Genomic DNA, 20003 nt, shown 5'->3' with positions numbered 1-20003 from the left:
TTTGTTATCTAAACATTTGGTCTCTTTTTTTTCCATTTTGGAATCGAAATGGGGAATCGATAAGAACCGGAATCGATGAACAGAATCAGAATGGGAATCGATCAAATTGAAACGATAGCTAACCCTAATAGATTGTCCCTCTGATTTGTTACTTGTATTTGTCAGTTGCTGAACATAGTAATCATTGATACAATCCTCTGATTGTGGGGACTGTAGGATGACATACATTCAATTTTAGAAAGAAAGAAGTAGGGTGGCAAAACCATGACTTGGCTGCCCCGAATTGAATAATGGTCATTTGCTCCACTTGCTCTATGATTATTAGGTTAAATAATTTGCCAGCTACCATGTGAGAATTTGTATTATCACAGTGTTATAATTAAAATACCATCAACACAGCAACTGATGATGTCTCATATGTCTAATATCACACCATCACCGCTCAATGTTTGTGGATGCGAGGCTCACCAGGAATGCGGCAATGGCTGTGCCGATGATAAAGCCAGCGATGACGTCCGACCAGTGGTTGCGGTATTCAGCCACGCGGTTCAGACCGGTGAGGAAAGCCAGGCACATGAGCCCGAGAGACAGCACCGGTTTGGCCAGGCGAGTGCCCTTCGCCTGCACCGTACAGGTCACGTACATCTGCCAGGAGAGAGAGAAGCAGGGATTACATCACCTGAATGGTTTGAACAGTCACCTTGTGTCAGGAGCAAAGGTTGAGTCAGCATAGTGCTCTTTTAGAACATCTCCGAAGGAGGTGGATGGATGGGCAAACAAACCATGTGACTTTGACACAGGTATTTTCTTTAAACCATGACATCTATTATTTATAAACCGTAACTAGTTTTTTACCTTAAATCAAACCAAATCTTATCAATGGCAGATTAAAAAAACAGCGATCACGTAAAGGAGCAGAAGTTTAGTAAAGTAGTTCAGATCCCACAGAGCAGCAGCACCAAACTTTGCTAAAATAATAACAGCACCTCAAATTGTTTCTATCAAATGACCTTAATCTAAAATGGTAATAAATACAGATCAAGTGACTGCATCACATCTACCATCTACAATGCATTCCGTAACTCACCAAGGGAAACATTAAGTCTCTTCAGGTGGAATAACCCATCCTGTGTCTGAAACGTAACGGTTCAATGCTTTGTGAGGAGAGTGATGTATACTATCTGTGTCAGCGTGCAGACTGAGACATATTGATGAAAATAAAAGCTTCCCTACACTCATAGTGTTCCTCTGAAAATCTACTTTATTTTTACTTTGACTTTCAAGTATTCTGAATTTACCTCCTTAGCACCTAATGTTTTATTAAAAACTCTGGTGAAATGCCACCAGACAGCTGTGTCTGTGTGTAAATATGAGCCGATATGTTAAGGCTCTCCTCAGGGCATCTTTCGATTTTCTCCCCTGTATTTACAGAAGTGCTGGCAGATCTGCCACTGGAAGTACAGAATGAAAAAAACCTCTGAGGGTGAGAAAAACAAAACAACAAGAACGAAGCAGATGGAGAGTAATAGACAGACTGAATACAGATGAGTAGAGGAGACAGAGTAGAAAGACAGAAAGAAAGAAAGAAAGAAAGAAGATGGTGCCTAAAGGGAGACAGACACAATAAATAAGTTCAGTGAGGTTGAGAGAAGAAGGGAAAAGGTGACAAGCACAAAGAGGAGGTGAAAGGATAAAGCAGGTAAGAGAGGGGCAGGAGAACTGGAGAGAGAAAATTTGAGTAATTGTAAAAGAGGAGAGGAGAGGAAGCAAAAGATGAAGAGAGAGCAGAGAGCAGAGCAAAAGGGGAAACAGGAAAGATAAGACAACTTCCCCTAATCTTAACTAAGTAGTGTGAGTGCAAATATTGATTTTGTATTTTGGACACAGATACACTGTGACCGAACAATTTGTTCTTTGTCTTTTTCATTATCAAAGATCGATGAAGAAAACATTTTTTTATCTCATCCTGACTGTTTAACAGGTCATACCGGCTGTTGGTGACTAATAAACATACATGGCAAAAGACCATTTGTGAGGGAAGAAGCTCCACTCTACACCACTGTCCACCCATAGTGAACTAAGATTTTCTGTGGATCCGACACACTGAGGAGTCTTCTCTTCTAGATATCGTCAATGTCCAGATATTGGAATTGATATCGGGAAGGGAAAATGGTATCGCAACCTCTCTACTAGTGAAAAATGAGTTCAAAGTAGGACACCCTTTCATAATCATAAGAAGTGTCAATTTAGAGTCTCTATGTCTTCTCTAATGTCTAACTCAGTCTATCACTGTTTGTTTCTCAACAGACAAGAACATTGAAATTTGATGTTTCTGCTGAAACCCAGGATTACTGTACATGCCCTTGTATTTAGGGATGTCACGATATTAAATTTTGATTCCACAATTGTTGTCAGAGGAAATATCACAGTTTCACATTTTTTACGATTGTCGATACTTTAGAAGGAAAAAGACACACAACAAGCAACATATAGCTAATAATATAGCTTATGAACTAAAATATTTATTATTATCCTCAACTATATCGACTTAGATTTAATAGTGTAACGTTTGGCTATTTAAAGGTAATTTATATAAATGTTAATATTAAGAGAGAGAGTGAGCGACAGTGTGTTAGCCGCTGCTTCGGAGCTGGTCAGAAACTGAAAGTAAACAAGGATTTCTCCTCTCTCTGTGATGTCCTCCGATGGAGTTTTCTGGCCAGCGTTGGTGGAAATAAGGCTGTTACGCCAGTTCCCTCTTCTCAACTAATGTTTCAGTTAAGTGGCTCGCACACACAAACAAGCGCACCACAAACCCACAAGAAACCGTGACGTTATGAAACCGCGGTAAAATCGGTTAATCCTTACATCCCTTCTTGCAATTGCACATTTGTCAGGACAAATTCTCATAGTTATGTACCACTACCTCACTCCATAAAGAATACACTAAACACTGGCAAAGGACTTTAATCATTAGGAAACAGAATCACACAACATGGATGTGATTTGTAGGGACTCTGCACTGAAACGTCACAGGATAGAGAAGAGGAAAGAAAATGAAGGGGACAGAGAGGACGGGGCGATGATTGTAGGGTAAAGAGAGGACAAAATAGGAGGGGGTGGGGGGAGTCCACATCTGGTTCTATCTCGTCCCTAATAAAGGGAGGGGGGAGAGAGAGAGAGAGAGAGAGAGAGAGAGAGAGAGAGAGAGAGAGAGAGAGAGAGAGAGAGAGAGGGAGAGAGAGCCTGCAAGCATCATCCTCCTCTCCTGCTCCTGCTATTTCCTTCTCCTCCTCTGACCATCTGGGCCTCAGTTGAGCTGCTGTAAATAATATATCCTCATCATAAACACAACCAGAAAGCACGCCGTGAAATCACTTCATTATTTATCATTGCATCAATGTCAATTGATGAGTCTGTCATTTTCAAGTTGTCAGATTAAAAGAGTTAAAACAATCTCGCAGATAAAATTCACTGATTTTCTTTTCTTTTGTTTCTCTCTTCTTCGTTGATCTCCACTTCCCGTGCACTCGCTCACAGTATACACTGTATATAAAGATTGAAGTAGCATCTCCGCTCACTCCCACTGTCCAGAAATGACGGCAAACTCATCATCACCATCTTGTACCAAATACCTCAGGGGATCGAATGGAGCCGCGATATAAATGTAAAAAATCACTGTTACATTTCACCCAATATTGAACAAAAAATTAAGCACTTGAGCATGCATTCATTTATTTTACACATATTTAGACTTTTGTCCCATCCAGTATCATGGGGGGGGGGGGGGGGGGGGTTTATGAACTATAGTGGCAATCGGGTGGAAATCATGGCGCTTTGGCTTCGCTTTTGGTGAGCTGTCATTGTCCTTGTAAAGTCTCATGACTTGCAATGTGTTGCTTAATATTCTATATGAAAAATAGAAACAAATTATAAACAGCCACATCTTATTTGACTGACAAAATTCTTAGTCTTAGTTTTATAAAGTGTGTCACGAAAGACTTCACAAAATGTAATGGTTTGATTTCAAGTTTAAGGCTTGTTATGTGTCTTTTACTGCAAACATCTCTGATGGGTTCTTGGATAGAAACTGAAAACATTGTGCAATAAAGACTCATTATTGTCCAAGAACACAATCAGCCACACTGAAACACTGGACTCAATGCACCACACTGTGGTTTACTTTAAGCAATGCTTGCAGGCTCTCTCTCTCTCTCTCTCTCTCTCTCTCTCTCTCTCTCTCTCTCTCTCTCTCTCTCTCTCACACACACACACACACACACGTTTGTACTTCTATCTTAGTAAGGCCACTCATAGGCATAATGCATTCCCTAGCCCCTTACCCTAACCTTAACCATCCAAACTAAATGCTTAACCCTAACCCTTACCACAACCTAATTCTAACCCTAACCCTAAAAGCAAGTCTTAACCCTCAAACAGCCCATTGAAAAAGTGAAGACCAGTCAAAATGTCCTCATTTTCCAAAAATATCCTCACTCTGTAAGGTCTATGCTGAAAATGGTCCTCACAAAGAATTAAGAACAGAACACACACACACACAGTCCCGCTGCCAGATATATTCATTGTGGATTAATCCTTCTTTTTACAATAGTCCCCAGCAAATCTGAATAAAGGTCTTATAGAAGTCAAACATGAACAAATATCACACAGCCTTAACCTCCACTGGTGAGCAGTTTTTTGAACAATAACTATAATGTGATACATGCATCCTAATATCACATCTAGCCTTGTTGTAGTGTTGAGATATAAACCCCCAGAGTAATTGGAAGAAGGGGGGGCAGAGAGCGAGAGAGAGAGAGAGACAAATATAGACCAGAGAAAACATCTATGTTTGGGTCTAATCAGTAATGCGGCTTGTTAAGGCAGCAGACAGCCTCTAGGGCCTAATTGTATCTTTTCATTAATTCACAATCTCCTTTTAGGCCAGATCAAATGTTTCCATTTCTATCCCGACACTTAATTTATTCCTCATTTCTTTTGATTACTAAAAATATCATGCCACTTGCAGAGATGTATGAGAGGTGCTGTCAATGGTTAAGGGTCTGTATTTTCATATCACTTTTCTAGTCTTGATGACCAATCAAAGCGCTTTACAGTGCAGTTTTTGCCTTTCACCCAATGTGCAGCACTTTCTCCGTCATACATCACACAGCCATCAGGGGCAATCTGGGGTTCAACATCTTGCCCAAGTACATATCAGGGGGAACAGGGGGATCACACCGCCGACCTTCTCGATGATGGATGACCCACCTCCTGAGCCACAGTGTGAGACCTGCTTATGAATATACTCAGTTATTAGTTCATGACTTCAGTTTTTATTCAAACTGTTTCAAAGAGGTTAAATACCAATGTAAAGAGAAAAAAATGGATCAAAAAGATCTAGTGTTTAGTAATTATTATTATTTTGATTCTGCTCCATCTCATTTACACTTCAGCTTTTCTTTACATCCCAGAATACTGTCAATTTAGGATTTCTGGGGGAATTTCCGGGGACAAAACTGCAGAACTTAACCTGAACAAACATGTGTCTGAAAGAAATTAAAAGTACAGATTTCCAGGCAGTACAGGCTTGGAAGGGATGGATGGTCCAGTTTGACGGTGCACAATTAATCGTGTAGGTGTTGATCTGTTATCAGTACATTTAGGGGGTCAGGGGTCCATATATCGATGTAGTCACATCTGTCATATTAAAGTGATATTCTTTATAATATCATAATGACAAAATCGGCCCAGCGATTTCATCAGTTTCAGTTGAAGAATAGCATTTTGTGTAGGTGTGTGTGTACATGTGTGTGTGTGCATGTTGTATGTTGATCTTCTCAGTAGTCACTGGTTTACATGTGTGGATACACTGTACACTACAGGTACTGGCAGTACCCTACGAGATGTTAGATCTGTATTATAGTGGTCAGTGTGTATCTGTGGCCTTTGGCTTTCAAAATATATTCTGTGCATGTCCCTGCTCTGCGGCCATGATTCACATTATTCTCACAACTGTCAGGTCTGACTGGTCATACTGTGTGTGTGTGTGTGTGTGTGTGTGTGTGTGTGTGTGTGTGTGTGTGTGTGTGTGTGTGTGTGTGTGTGTGCACCCTTCCTTCCACGGGTCAAGGTGATATCTCCCTGTGAAGCTTGTGGCTTGTAAGAGCTGTCACATACTATCAATGTAATACTTTGATGCACAGAACAACCACAACTAGTTGACCTCTGTAACACACACACACACACACACACACACACACACACACACACACACACACACACACACACACACACACACACCCCCCCCCCACCATTAATAGTATATATTAATGTTTCTCGATTGGACCTCATTTCACCTGAGACTGCTCTGGTCAACTTCATTTGTCTTAACAGCCTTTGCCGGCGTCACAGGACGCGTGCTCGAACCTATATTTCCCATTTAATGTCAGACATTAGCAGCTGTTGGCATGCCCACTATATCAGAGGCTTGTCAGCCAAATGGAGAGTGTGACATGAAAAATTCAATCTGGGGAGATGGGGCCGAGCAGCTCGTCCTCCGCTCTGCCATGTGTCAGGCATCAATCTTTGCATCTTGCCAAGTTCAAACAGTGTCCTGGGGGGGGGGGTCTGCTCATACAGACACACAGCCGCTGAGCTGTGGAACCAGTTGTGGCTGCTGTGTTAATATACTTAGGCTGATATAAAGAGATATTTCACTCAGAGCTTTTTTAAGTTAATTTTGACACAGATCTCTTGGCAAGATATAATGTTGTTTTTTCAAAAGAAGCCATTCAGAGAGGTAAAACTCTGACATGTTGGATGTACATATTTATTATAGCCTTATACTGCACCCATATCTATCAATAACATATATTTATAGTATTCATGTTAGTCGGGAGTCAACAGAAAATCAGCAGGGTTCAGCCAGAGAAAGACTGATACATGTATGTTATTATTTGTGTTTTTTGTGCTAAATGATGAACAAGGCATTGAGGATATATTTTATAGAAGTAGAACTTGTACAACTTAAAGAAAATGTTTTGTGTTTTAGCAAGAATGCAAGTTTATTTTACAACTGCATGTGCTTTACTTTGTGAGCTTTAAAGCAGATGTAGGGATACATGTGCACTTTGTTCTTACTATTCAATATCTCTATGCAGAATTTTATAATAAGGTGAAAACACTGTGGGAGCCAGGGCTGCTGTGTAGCTTGTGATGCTGGAGCACACAGTTAAGATTGTGCTGGCTACAGTGCAATACATTTTGTAACTTTGCTCATGATATTTCACCAGCATGGAGAGCATTTATGTTAATGCCTTCACGACTGTCTTATCTTTCCTGGTGTGCACAGGATGATATGTTTCTGGCTCATTTTGAATAAGAAGAAGGAAAGCTGAGTAGTGATAGCAGCATACAGAACAATCTGACAGGCCTTCAAAAAAATGATTATGTTAAGAGATGATGTCACAGAGCAGCAGTGCTCGCTCTGAGTAGAAATACCATGGCAACAAACTAACTAAAGCCGGGACAACAAAACAAGCTGAGACCATCACAGCTGGATGGAACGCCTACGGTGAAACACGGTCCTATCACTCACACACACACACACACACACACACACACACACACACACACACACACACACACACACACACACACACACACACACACACACACACACACACACACACACACAGAGTCCCTGTCAGTCTATAGATGCTACTCTGTATAATCCATACCTGACAACAAGCTTTGCCATGCACCCTCTCTGCACGCTACCATCACTGGTATCCACACAAAACGCAACAGTTTTGGACATGTTATGGGGAATGCCGACATGTTTGTCCAGGTTCTTTTAAGATCAATATTTAAAAAAAAAGTATCTATATATCTATCTAAACATGGCTGCCTGGACTAGGCTGTTTGCTTGGCCTGTGCTGATGCTGGTTGCAGCTTTCTTTCTGTAACTGTAAAGGTGACCTGCAGTAATTGAGCCGCAGCAAGTAAAGTGCACAGGACCATGAAACTGCTGCTGCTGTTCACCCTGTTAATTGGTGAAGCTCGACAGATCCCCAAACTGGAAAATCAGTTGTCATGCTGTTGTCATCACATACGTTGATGAGTCCCAGTCACTGCTGCAACAGAGCGCTGGTCACCTGTTTATTCAAAGTTTTTTAATAAAACATTACTGTCATGCAGGGACATTGTTTTGGACCCAATGATTTATACCTGCTCTTGGTTGAAGTTAGAACATGACACAACCTTACAGCCTCCATTCGGGCCAGAATCTTCTAATAAGCAGCCTAATTTTGAGTCTCCACATTACTGTTACATTCCCATTTGAATGGAGTAATTACAACCTCATTTCGATAAATCCTCGGGTTCAGCAAATGTTGTACGGCCCTGGAATTGCTGTTAGGACCGAGCCAATGAGAGTTCGAAGAGGGGTAATCTTCATCTTCTTTGTCCATGTGTGCCTCTCTCTCTGTGTGTGTGTGTGTGTGTGTGTGTGTGTGTGTGTGTGTGTGTGTGTGTGTGTATGAGATTCTATGTGTGCAAACTGCATGTATGCCCTCAATGCAGAGCTTACACACACAATGGCCTTTGCTAAATGACCTAGATAACGGAAGCAATCTGCTCCCCCCATCATGCAGGGAGTCACTGATGGTCCAAATCTGTCCATCGCTCATGGGCACTCAGGCAGACGCTCTCTGGCTCTCTGACACAGAAAATCAAAGCAATAAGACCATAAGCAAGAATCAGCGTCTTTCTGGACAACGTTTGATTTGTGTGCTTTCAGAAAATATCTGCTGCTGCTCTGCTCTCTGTGGGCTCAAACTTACAAGCATGTTGGATTTGTGGTCAAAGTGTGATGTGAACAGTTCCACAAAGGACTCTCTAGTCTCTGCAGAGAACATCTGAAGATCTGGATGGATCTACAAGTCCACTTCTGCTGGTTCAGAAGTCCTTCCATTTCAAAATTATTGAGGTCACTTTGCTCCTGGGTGGGGACGCCATGTTGTGAAAACCGTCCCACTGGATAATAAAGTCATGACAACGCTGGTATTACTGATTACACCAGACAAGAAAAGTTTTGACTCACTTTGATCTGATTGTTTGTGTGTGTGTGGATTAGAATGTTACCTCCACCTTCATTTGACAGAATTTGAAGATTGACTCATTAATGATGTCAGGTTCCCTTTTGGGCAAATGGCTGCAAAATAGGTGTTTCTGTTTTTAGCTTTGACACCAACTTAATAACAAGTGTTTCACAAATTTGACTTTTTATTGTATTTGACGAGTGTGGGCGTTAATGCGGGTACATGAAAATGAACCAAATAGGTTTATGCATACAAAAACCTCAAGCAGACAGTGGGGCTGGTGGGCATGTTATGTAACTAGTGTGTGTCTGAACACTGTGTAACACTGGTAACACTGGCTCCCGTGGCAACCCCACTCCTGGGAACACTCAAAGGTCTAGAAACAGATTCCTACCCTGGCCATGATCTGCACCACACGTTTATGCCTGAGGCCTACAGGCAGCACCTTCGAGTTCATGGCTTAGTTTTTGTCCATGCAGTGTGAATGTTAGGACCTTAAATACAGGCATAGAGGTCCATCTCACAATAAGGGGGGATATTTGGGAAATAAAAGAGAAGAAGAAAACTAAGATTGTGGGTATTTTTCAATTAAGTGGCACTTATTCTACTTCTACCAAGCAATAAACTTGCATTTGGAAGGAATTGATTTTTTTAACTACCAGGTACCTAATATTGGAACAGTTATCCTTTAGTAGTAAAAAATGCTCAACTTTTAAGGTCTAGTTCCGAGATTGTTACTCTCGTATTCCCTACCTATATACTGCAAGTACAGTATATATGTGTGGGCCAAAGGTATGGGAGAAATGATGAACCCATAATGTTTTGGTTTTCAACAAATCACCGTGAGTAAGAGTTCCTTTATTCTAACCCACAGTATATATGTAGAAGAAGAGCAGAGTCACTTACAGCCAGGTAGAGTGCAGCGTACACACTGAGCGCGGCCTCCTTGGACGGGAAGGTTTTACGGGCTCGTAGGATGTCGTCCTGGTTTCCCGTGCAGGCCTCCTGGTGGCTGATGTAGCGCAGAGCCTGCTGGCAGCCCAGTGCTGTGTAGTTTGGCTTACAGATCGTCAGGAAGTAGGGGGCCAGGTTTCCCGTCACTACCTGGCCTGCATTGACAAAGATGTCAACGGTGAAGAGGCCAAAGGTGTAGACTCCTGAGAAAGAAAAGAAGATGCTAAGCGGATGGACTCATGTGTTCCCATCAAAAAGGTGAATTATTATTTTATTATGAATTAAAAATAAGGAGCTGTGTTAGCTGTCCCAACATCAGAATCTTCCAGTCTATAATCCCCCATATATTACACATTCTCTCTATGAAAGGGTACTTTTTATATCTGCCTCAACTGTGGCTGTTCAGCTATATTCAGGAACAACACATCAATAGAACATTAATTCCCAGCCCTTAATATTGATGGTCAACTGAGAAACTTGGAGTCTATTTATAGTGTCTGTTAGAACTAAAAGTGTTTCCTTAGCACTTGTGTTGTGCTGCCACGATGGAAATAGGTCCTCAGTCCAAAGCATTTACTGATGACATTACTGTGGAAAGTGAGCAAGGGCAGAAATGATCTGTCAAATAGCAGACTGCTGTCACATACCACAGAAAACACAAAAAGACAGTTTGAGAAATGCCCATCAAATAATTGTATATAGTATATGACAGTAACAATAATTTTACCCATGCAGCATCTTTTGAAAACAAAGTTGCTAACACTTATAAGAACAAATAAAAGAAAATATGAACCAGGACTTGAGATGGAGTTTTTTTGAACAGTGAATAATTTTAAGAAGACATCAAAAGCAGGAAACTCAGTTTGCCTGCTTGTCTCCAAGGAAGTTCCACAAGCTACACCCTCTGTTGAAGTCCTTCACTTTCATGACAAAAAAGCTTCTCATGTGGAGTCCTTTCTCACACTCTCAATCTGTATGCTAAAGAACATCGAGGGTTGTGTGTGTTTGTGTGTCAGCTAGACTGTGTCTCATTTAATCTATTTCTATGTAAATTTAAAAATTACAGTTTTGCACATTTTTGTTTATATACAATGCTCTTCTTATGTACCAACAATTTTTTTTATGCACAAAACAGATTTAACTTGCTCGCACAATCATCCTGTGCCACTGCGCTTTACTTGTAACGTTTCATACAAACCACTACAGTGAAAAGGTGTATTTAATGCACATACTCATTAAAGTACATTTTTTATTCTATTGCCTTTTATATTTCTTTATTCTCTTGTCTACCTCATTCTGACGTGCCTGCTGCTGTAACAACAATAAAGTTTGATCTTATCTTATCTTAAATGAAATCAGCTCCACTGCACTGAGGCGCATTACTCCGCTGGTCAACAAGTGACTCTGCTCCTCTGATGCTTTCTAATCGCTCACACTTAGAACTGATCATTATAAAAACCTGATGAATTTATATTTATGTCCCTGGATAAACGGGGCATCGCTTCTTCTGCAACAAAGAAGTTAAAACACAGCGTTACGTCGTAATCTGCGGGAGGAACTTCTGTCTGCAGGAGTGTGTGTGTGTGTGTGTGTGTGTGTGTGTCAAAACATGCATGGAATGAGTTCTATGGAAATTACTATCAAGGAAAACTTATATTGCGATAATTATCTATACCATTTTATCGCCCAGCCCTATGCTAATGTGGAGATTTTTTAAATGAAACACTCAGTTTTGCTGGTTTGGTTTCAGTGTTTACCATTATCACACACCCAGCCGTGTTAAACTGAGGCTGGGATGTCAAATAAGCTGTGTGTGTTTATGAGAGGAGCAGCCATCCTCGCTCTGCCTGCTAGTTGCCATGGACCTCACCTGCTGTCATGTTTACACCGGGGACATGGAAGTAAGATGCAGCAAACTCTCTCTAGCTCGCACTCTTATATTGCCGTGTAGACTGCAGGTCTGTGAATCCCAGAGCCAGAGAAAAGAATATTCACAACACACCCACATCAGGAAAACTACACCATGCCTGGTGGTGTGGAGCAGTGCAAACTATAGAATACATGTCTTTACCAACTGTTAACTTCTACACCATTTGGTTTATTCTTTCTCATATTGTAAAGGTATATATATATATGAGGCAGATGGCCACCCACAATGGGTCTGGTTCTGCTAAAGGTTTCTTCCTGTTAACGAGGGAGTTTTTTCTCTCCACAGTCGTGTGTCGTCGCTCATTGTGGGAACCGCTGGGTTTCTGTAAATTTTTTATAGTCTTGACCTTGATATATAAAGAGCCTTAAGCTAAGTATGTTACAATTTGGCATTGTACAAATAAAATTGAATTGAATTGAAAGTGTGTTACGAGTAATGCTGAGGCAGCAATTATTTTTTCCCTCAAAACGGTTGTGTACAGAAGCATCTGAATCAGTGTGACGTCTGTCTGAAGCTTGGCTGTCTCCCCTCTTCCTGATCTAAAAAAGACACACTGTGTTGAGACAAAGCAAAGTGCTTCGCAAAAAACAAGCATGGGACATAAATCATTTAACCTACTTGTATTTTCAGTGTAAATGTTTCCCTCCAACACCGCACACAGTCTGTCTAACCCACAGGAGAGACTTGCTGTTCCTCACAATATGTGACACTGTCTATAGAGACACAAAAACTATCCCCTGCTGCTCTCCCAAACCAAACACACGCACACGCACACACACACACACACACACACACACACACACACACACACACACACACACGTCACCTAGTTGCCAACATCCTGTCATTCTGTTCTTAACTAAACCAGTCAGGCTTTACGTCTCAGTGATTGAAAGCCTTTAATAGGAAAAATTACTTCCCTCCTACAAGAGCCCAGCCCTCTGTCACACTAAATTACCAATCCCCATGCTTAGTCACACAACTCTCCCGCACACTCTGAGAGAGGTGTTCACGTTGCCACAAAGACACACTCTTTCCAGGACGCATTATTTGCTGGGGCAACAACAGCAGCTTTTCTAGTCACTGTCAAGGGTTGGTGCTGCTGCAAACTAATTCAGCCCAGGCTTCGAAGCTTAAAGAGATTCACGGAAACAGGCAGCGAGGCGCTCTCTCACCACTGAGCGAGGTGCGTCTCTTCTTTCACAGAAGTTCTTGTTTTAAATGTCACTGTCTCAGTCATTCGCTTCCCTCCCTCAGTCCTAATCAGCCACACAGAGGAGCGGTGTGAGCCTCCAGATTCTGACAGGTCAGTTTCCTAACAAGCATCAAATAGATGTTGTCAAGCGTCGTGTGATTCAGTCGCCACGCATGGTTCCAACGCTGTCCCAGTTCTGCCGTCACGAACGTGGAAGTGTGGGCATTTCGCATGTTACGGACGGCTTACACTTGCTAGCTGACGCCCCCTCTCTCATCCCTGTTGATTTTGGGAACACAGATAGGGAAAAAACGAAAATTGCTTATTAGGGCATGAATCTAACTCAGTTTGCTTGCTTCAAACAGAGTCATTATCGGCTGCAGAGCCACTGTAGCTTTACATGCCCTTGTGCTCTGTGTGTGTTTGAGAGTGAGCAGGGTTGAAGCAATGCACCTCTACTTTGATCTGTTGCCAGCGTCGCCACAATACTGCAGCGTGATGCACACCCCCAGTCCCCCTCAAAGTTATCACAGTTTTCCAGGCTCAAACATGACATAGGCAGACACCTCACAGCACGAATCAGAGGGTTGAAGACAGACACGTGACAGGAAAAGACAGGATGTTTGTTGTAAATAAGGACTCAGATCACAGTTATTCATCTGAAAAACATTGAGTTGGAATTTCAAGACAGACAGAACTGATCAGAAGAGCTGTTTGTATAAGTTAGTCACTTAGTCTGAAGTCAGGCTGAAAACACTGTTATGATGTTTTGGTCCGATCATTCACTCCATCCTGACAGATGGAGCACTGAGTGGAGAGGATTCAACACCAACACGTCGCTCTTACCCAGAGTGGAGGCTGGTGCTAAGGATGCTGTAACATCGCCCACACCCAGGAGGGCTGAGGCTTGTCGTGTTTTCTTTTTCTTTCTTCTTTTCCTACATATATATATTGACTTAGTTGTCTGTTGACCTATTGAACTGTTGTTGCAGGAAGCAGGAAGGTAGGATGAACCAAATACATGTTAATTGTAATGTTCAAACAACAGCAACACTTTCTGTGTACTTCTCCTGATCACTCATTAAATATGTGAATCAGCCTCACACAATTTAAAAGTCCTAATATGAATTCTGAAAGAAAGACTGACAATGTGTCTATAATTCCCCATACAATTTTTTCATTATGAATGATTAATGATTAACTCTTATATTGACACTCAGTGTAAACAGCTAGCATTTAACTCTACAAAATATTAAAACGGTTTCACTCTACACTTCAACAAGAAATTGGTCTGACAATTCCAGTTGATTAAACAATTTATAGTTATCAAGTAAAGATGACATTTAGTGCAGTTTTAACAGTTTCACTGCTTTTCTGTTTCATGCTGCATCTGTTCATTCATTGTAGTCCTTGGTCCAACTAAACCAAACTGCAGACATGAAAGAGATCTAAGATAAACACTTGCAATGCCTTTTTTTTGTTTGTTTGTTTGCTTTGATATATCATATTCCTAAATTAAATGATGTTTAAGCAATAAGCACACAGCAAACCCCGAGTCATATATAAACAATGTACAATGGGTAAAAAGATGTCCCATAATGTTCCTAAATAAAACCCACAGTTTTCAGATTTTTTCAGAAGGTACATTTGATCAGTATGTAACAATCTTCAAATACTTTTTTCAACTGCATATGAAACCAGGGTCTAAGATCTTTATGATATTTTAGGTACATTTTATTGTCCTCACAGCTCTTTTGTAGTGTGCCAGCATATGTGCTTCACAACAGCACCATCATGAGAACAGCCATTTTCCTGTTCACAGTTAAAACTGCCAAAAGCTTTGCCAATGGGCATCATTACAGAACTTAGTCTTTGAGTACTGATATGAGCACAATTATTTTGCACTGGCAACAAAAAAGAAAGTGGAGAGGTACAGCAGTGACTAAAACATCAAGCACCCAAAAAATGCCTGTCACTCACGAGTTGCTCAGTGAAAAATTCATGATACCTTTCTACTAATTCCAGCAATCTCTGTCTGCCTGGGTCTTGTATATCTCGACAACCCGTCATCTTATCGGCTTCACACTTTCCATGTGTATGTTAAGGGCCCAATTAGGAAGTGCGAATTTGGTGCGATTGGGAGACGAGATATGTTGAAGCCGGTGATCCAATCGAGCCAAATCGAGCATGTCGCGCCATCTCCTCTGGCTTTCCACACATTCTCCAAGTTTACAAATTCTGTTGTTTTTAGCCAGTTTGAGTTTACACGTGTCAGATCACACTGTTTGTGTGAGAGTCGAGCTGAATGTGCACAGCTATGAAGAAAGATATCGATCATTAAGTGTTGACAGTGGTGGTCATTTCAAACAAATTGACGTTTAAAGTGTAGTGGGTCAGAGACGTTAGCTGAGTTGGTGTGTGTCTGTGTGTGTGTCTCTGTGTGTGTGTGTGTGTGTGTGTGTGTGTGTGTGTGTGTGTGTGTGTGTGTGTGTGTGTGTGTGTGTGTCTCTGTGTGTGTGTGTGTGTTCGCGAGTAAGCACAAAAGAGAGAGAGAAAAGTGAGCAGCGGAGTGTGTGTGTGTGTGTGTGTGTGTGTGTGTGTGTGTGTGTGTACATTTCCACTGTATTATTCAACGATGAATGAACAGACGAACAGCGCCTTCAGTCAGTGGGGGTGGGGCAGCGTGCTAACAGGCTGACATGAAGTCTGCAGACTGAGTTGAAAATGTCTTCTTCTTGGTCCTCACATAATCAGCACAGGACAACAGTTGGTAGCTTGTGGGCCGAAATTCCTACCACATCATTTTAGTCATTTTATATTTTGCAATAGACACTGAGACACAGATATTTGTTTTAGAATATATTTTCAAGGAATTTTCAATGGTGAAATTTCCTATCTAAATATGTGACAATGAAGTTAGGGTACGAGTTACAAGCACAGATTTGACCTTGTCAACTGAGCGGACTAGCAAATCAGTCCGCTGACAATCCAGACAGATGAAGACGCACACCTACACTTCCTCTGATTGACAAATTCTTTCCAGGCGTCTGCCAACTGCTAACATTAGCCTATGATGCTACAAACTTGACATGAGGAGTGTGATATATGAACAACATGGGCCTCCAGTGAATTATATATAAATTGACATTTAAGATATTGAATTAGCCAAAAAAACGTTTAATATGTGTTTTGAGAGGTCAGACCATTTCCCATTTAAAAGTCCACTTACAAAACATGGACTCCTGTTCACTGCTTCTGTCGGCATTGGCACTGGTGCACATTTTAAGGACAGACTTAATTTCTAGGAATACTGCACTGGAGTGTGACATCACACTCTACACACACATGTTTGTGGCTCACATGCAGGCTTACCCTCTTTCTACTGACTGGGAAGGAATCACATGGAGCCACCGACACCTCCCTGACACCTCCCTGACACCTCCCTCATGAAAAAGGTGTCAAACAGTCATTTGGGATTGTATGGTGTCCAACGATCGTCTAGCTATCTCTTGGCAAACCTATGATCACCTAATCGATCCATCTCAACAGACAATATAGTTAAGTAGTATGTGTGGTCTGAATATTAGTTTATACAAATTCTGTCCGCAATAAACAGCTAACTTATGAAAACTTGAGAAAGATTTGTGTGAGGATGTACACGGAGGGAGTGCTGTTGAAGGGAAAAGGTCTTTACTAATAGAGCTGGTGCACTTTTTAACTTTAAACTAACTGATGCGTGTTCCCGAGGGGCTGGCCTCACGTCTCTCTGAATGTTTGTGTTACGTAAACTCTTTTACATAATGTCACTGACAGAGGGACATGAACTTCCCAAATCTAAAGTTCAATAAGCAAAGCCTTAAAATGCATAAAGGTAAAAAGCACACAGCTGATGTTGAGTGTGTGAGCGCACCACGACCCTCGGCTGTGTTCTAAATTTAATCTTTCTCAAACAGCGCATCCCCGTGAGTCATTATGCAAAACGACGTCAGGCCTGAGTGAGAGGGGAGTAGAGATGGGAGATGGCCGGGCTCACATGATGCTGCGCTGCTCTCCAGCAGATGTAAAATCTGGCAACAAGCGTGTGCAAGAGTACATAGTGATGTGCATGAATGCACACATTCGGGCACACAAACACAGGAACACACAACGCTCAAGCATGCACACAAGACGTGTCACGTGTGAACACTGGCACACTAGACGCACTGAGATGTTCAGTCAAAATTTTGGACCACACACTTTTTATTTTATCATTATTCCTGATTAACCTTTTATCAAATCTTCTCAAATATGTCACCCATATATTCACTGCACACATATGTCCTGACATTTAACTCAGAAACACAACCTTTCGCCTTGAGATGGGCGGTGACGTCATGTGTAACACATATCTGTTCTGTCTCCCATCTGCTTCCCCATCTGTTTGGATGTGATGTTTCATCCTCGAATTTGTAACTTATCTCACTCTGCAACTCATCCGCTTCAAGTATAGATCTTTATCCATTCTTCATCGTTGTGTTTGTGATGGAGCAGCGCAAGATGTAATTTATTATCTATGTTCAAATACTGTCCAGGAACACAGCAAACTTCTCACAGCCTAAGGCACTGGTTATTAATAATGAATCATTAATTAAGAGGAATGATGTGCAATAACTACAATCAGAAATCATGGCTTTAAAAGATGCATGCAAAGTCACACACTGGATCTACAGAGGCTATAATATGATGCTGCCTTCAAGTCAGTTCTCATCTAAACAGTACACACATAGAGGAAGGTTTTCAGATACACACCCAACAATTTATACATATCACAATTAATCGGTAAATGGTCTAATCAAATTTCTTATCAAACACTCAAAGTCACATTCACTCAAACATTCACTTGAATACACAGTGTTTGTTCTATGTTTACAGACATGTTCCTGCTGTATTCTCACATGGGGTCACTTGAACGTTCCTGGGAACATTTTACTTGGGGGCTGGTAGAAAGTCAGTCACTGACTCAAACATTAGCTTTCTTACATTCAGCTCCTCTGGAAAATGTCAGGACGAGTTCAGTGCATGTCTGAAAGCAGCTTCAGTTTATCCTTAATCCAGTGCCTCATTTAACGTCAATCGTCCAAGAACTTTGAGTGTGGGTTCAGATGCCATGCGACTTTCTAGACGTTTAACATATATACATTTACACAAAATAAGAGCATATTCACAAGAGACCTGCTAATATAGTCCCACTCACACTCGCACTGCAATTTAACATTCGGGGCCTGAGCACAGTTGTGGAATCGAAACACTCTGGGATCGTTGGTTGAGAGTGGTGATGCCATGTTGTGGTCCACTTCTCAAATAAAAACATCTTTTGATACTGCTGTGCCATTGCTTGATTGAAGAGCTGTGTGCAGCACTTTGCACGGCTGGTGCTCACTGTCTCCAGAGTAGCCAGCAAGTTATGTAATCGTCAGCTGCCTGAACACATGTAACACAGACAACTGCAGCTACCCTAGGTAGGAGAGCATCTTTGTTACAATAACTTGTGTTAATCTAGACTTAATCAAGCTTGGATGGTTTTGATAGTGACCGCAACACCAATAATTTCGCCAACAAGAAATTATTAGGACCAGTTTTACTCCACAGTGCATATTGGTCATACTCGGAATCAACCAGAAGTTTCTCCACTGCTAAATTCTCTATTTTGTTAATTATTATGGATAAGAACAGCTCTCACTCCAGTTTTTACAGAGACAGCTGCTGAAGACAACTCTAGTGGAAACACTGGCGATAGTGATTTATATGGTGAAAAACAGGTTCAATCAGGCCTCCCATGTGCTATTTTGTAATGAACTGAGCCTTTAATCTTGAGCTCCGTCAAGCCGGACCTTGAAGTTTTTACTCTTTTTTGAATCTTGTTTAAGCAGCAGTGGCATTACACTGACTGCGACAAAGCTGACATTATAATGCACCATACACACAGAGGCAGAGGGATGCTCTCTGTTGCAAAATTCATTTCAAACCAAAGTGGTGGACTCACCAAAGTAAGTGATTGAATTGTGAAGATTATTGTTAATATACACTTTTACTAAGAATGTTAAAAGCAAACAGTAGGGTAAATAAATCAAATCTTAGTGTGTGTTAGTTTCATCTATATTGCTGGACTGTTTGGTCGGTTTGTCTATCTGTCGGTCTGAGCCAACTGTGGTAATTGCCCCGAGTTAAGGAAGAAAACAATAGTGTGTGGGGTCAACAACAATAAGAGTGGAGACAAAGATTAATGCAGAGAAAGGACAGATACGAGAGAAGAGAAAGAAACAGAGAGCCAAAGAAATGCTGAGATAGGCTAGTGTAAATAGCCAGAGAGTGTTTGAGTATCAGAAGACAACAGTAGCTGTGGACATAACACACTTTTCTTGCCTAATCACAGTGATTAAGGGAAACTGTTGTGCTAGTGTGCTTGTGCGAACTCATGGAAACGATGGTGTCACTAGACGAGAGGACGCCTTTGCTGACTGGAGAGGACCCTGCTTCTACGAGGACTGTTCTGCCATTTCTGACGGGGATTTCCTCGCTGCTGCTGACTGGTTTCATCGTCATCTTTTCCTTTCATGCTTCTTCTCCAGGACCAGGACTATTGCAGAATAAGGATTCAATCGGCCGCACACCCAAGCAACACACAGATCTGCATTCGTTTTGTTTAGGTGTGTGAGCCCACATTGGTGTTGGTAGTAAACTAAACATTTGTTTTGAGTTTGCTAATGTAGAAAGTAATGTTAAGGGAGTGAGAATTAAGGTTATTACTTGCTTTGCTAATTTTGGCAATGGTCATTTAGTT

At 41.4% G+C, this 20003-nt stretch overlaps 1 protein-coding gene across 2 annotated transcripts in view; it reads right to left on the bottom strand.

Moving 5' to 3' along the window:
- LOC117753632 (phospholipid phosphatase-related protein type 5-like) overlaps positions 1–20003 on the bottom strand; it is a 99527-nt gene that overhangs the window by 13839 nt on the left and 65685 nt on the right. For both annotated transcript variants that reach the window (XM_034571834.1, XM_034571835.1), the window contains 2 exons: positions 10011–10261; positions 469–645 (listed from right to left, as the gene is read on the bottom strand). In XM_034571834.1, the coding sequence (XP_034427725.1) occupies positions 469–645; positions 10011–10261 (428 nt within the window). The remainder of the gene's footprint in view (positions 1–468; positions 646–10010; positions 10262–20003) is intronic.

Source organism: Hippoglossus hippoglossus, chromosome 20 (assembly GCF_009819705.1).
Source record: "Hippoglossus hippoglossus isolate fHipHip1 chromosome 20, fHipHip1.pri, whole genome shotgun sequence".
Lineage (NCBI taxonomy): Eukaryota > Metazoa > Chordata > Actinopteri > Pleuronectiformes > Pleuronectidae > Hippoglossus > Hippoglossus hippoglossus.
The sequence above is the reverse complement of the archived record's forward strand: the minus strand, read 5'-3'. Positions and strand labels throughout refer to the sequence as shown.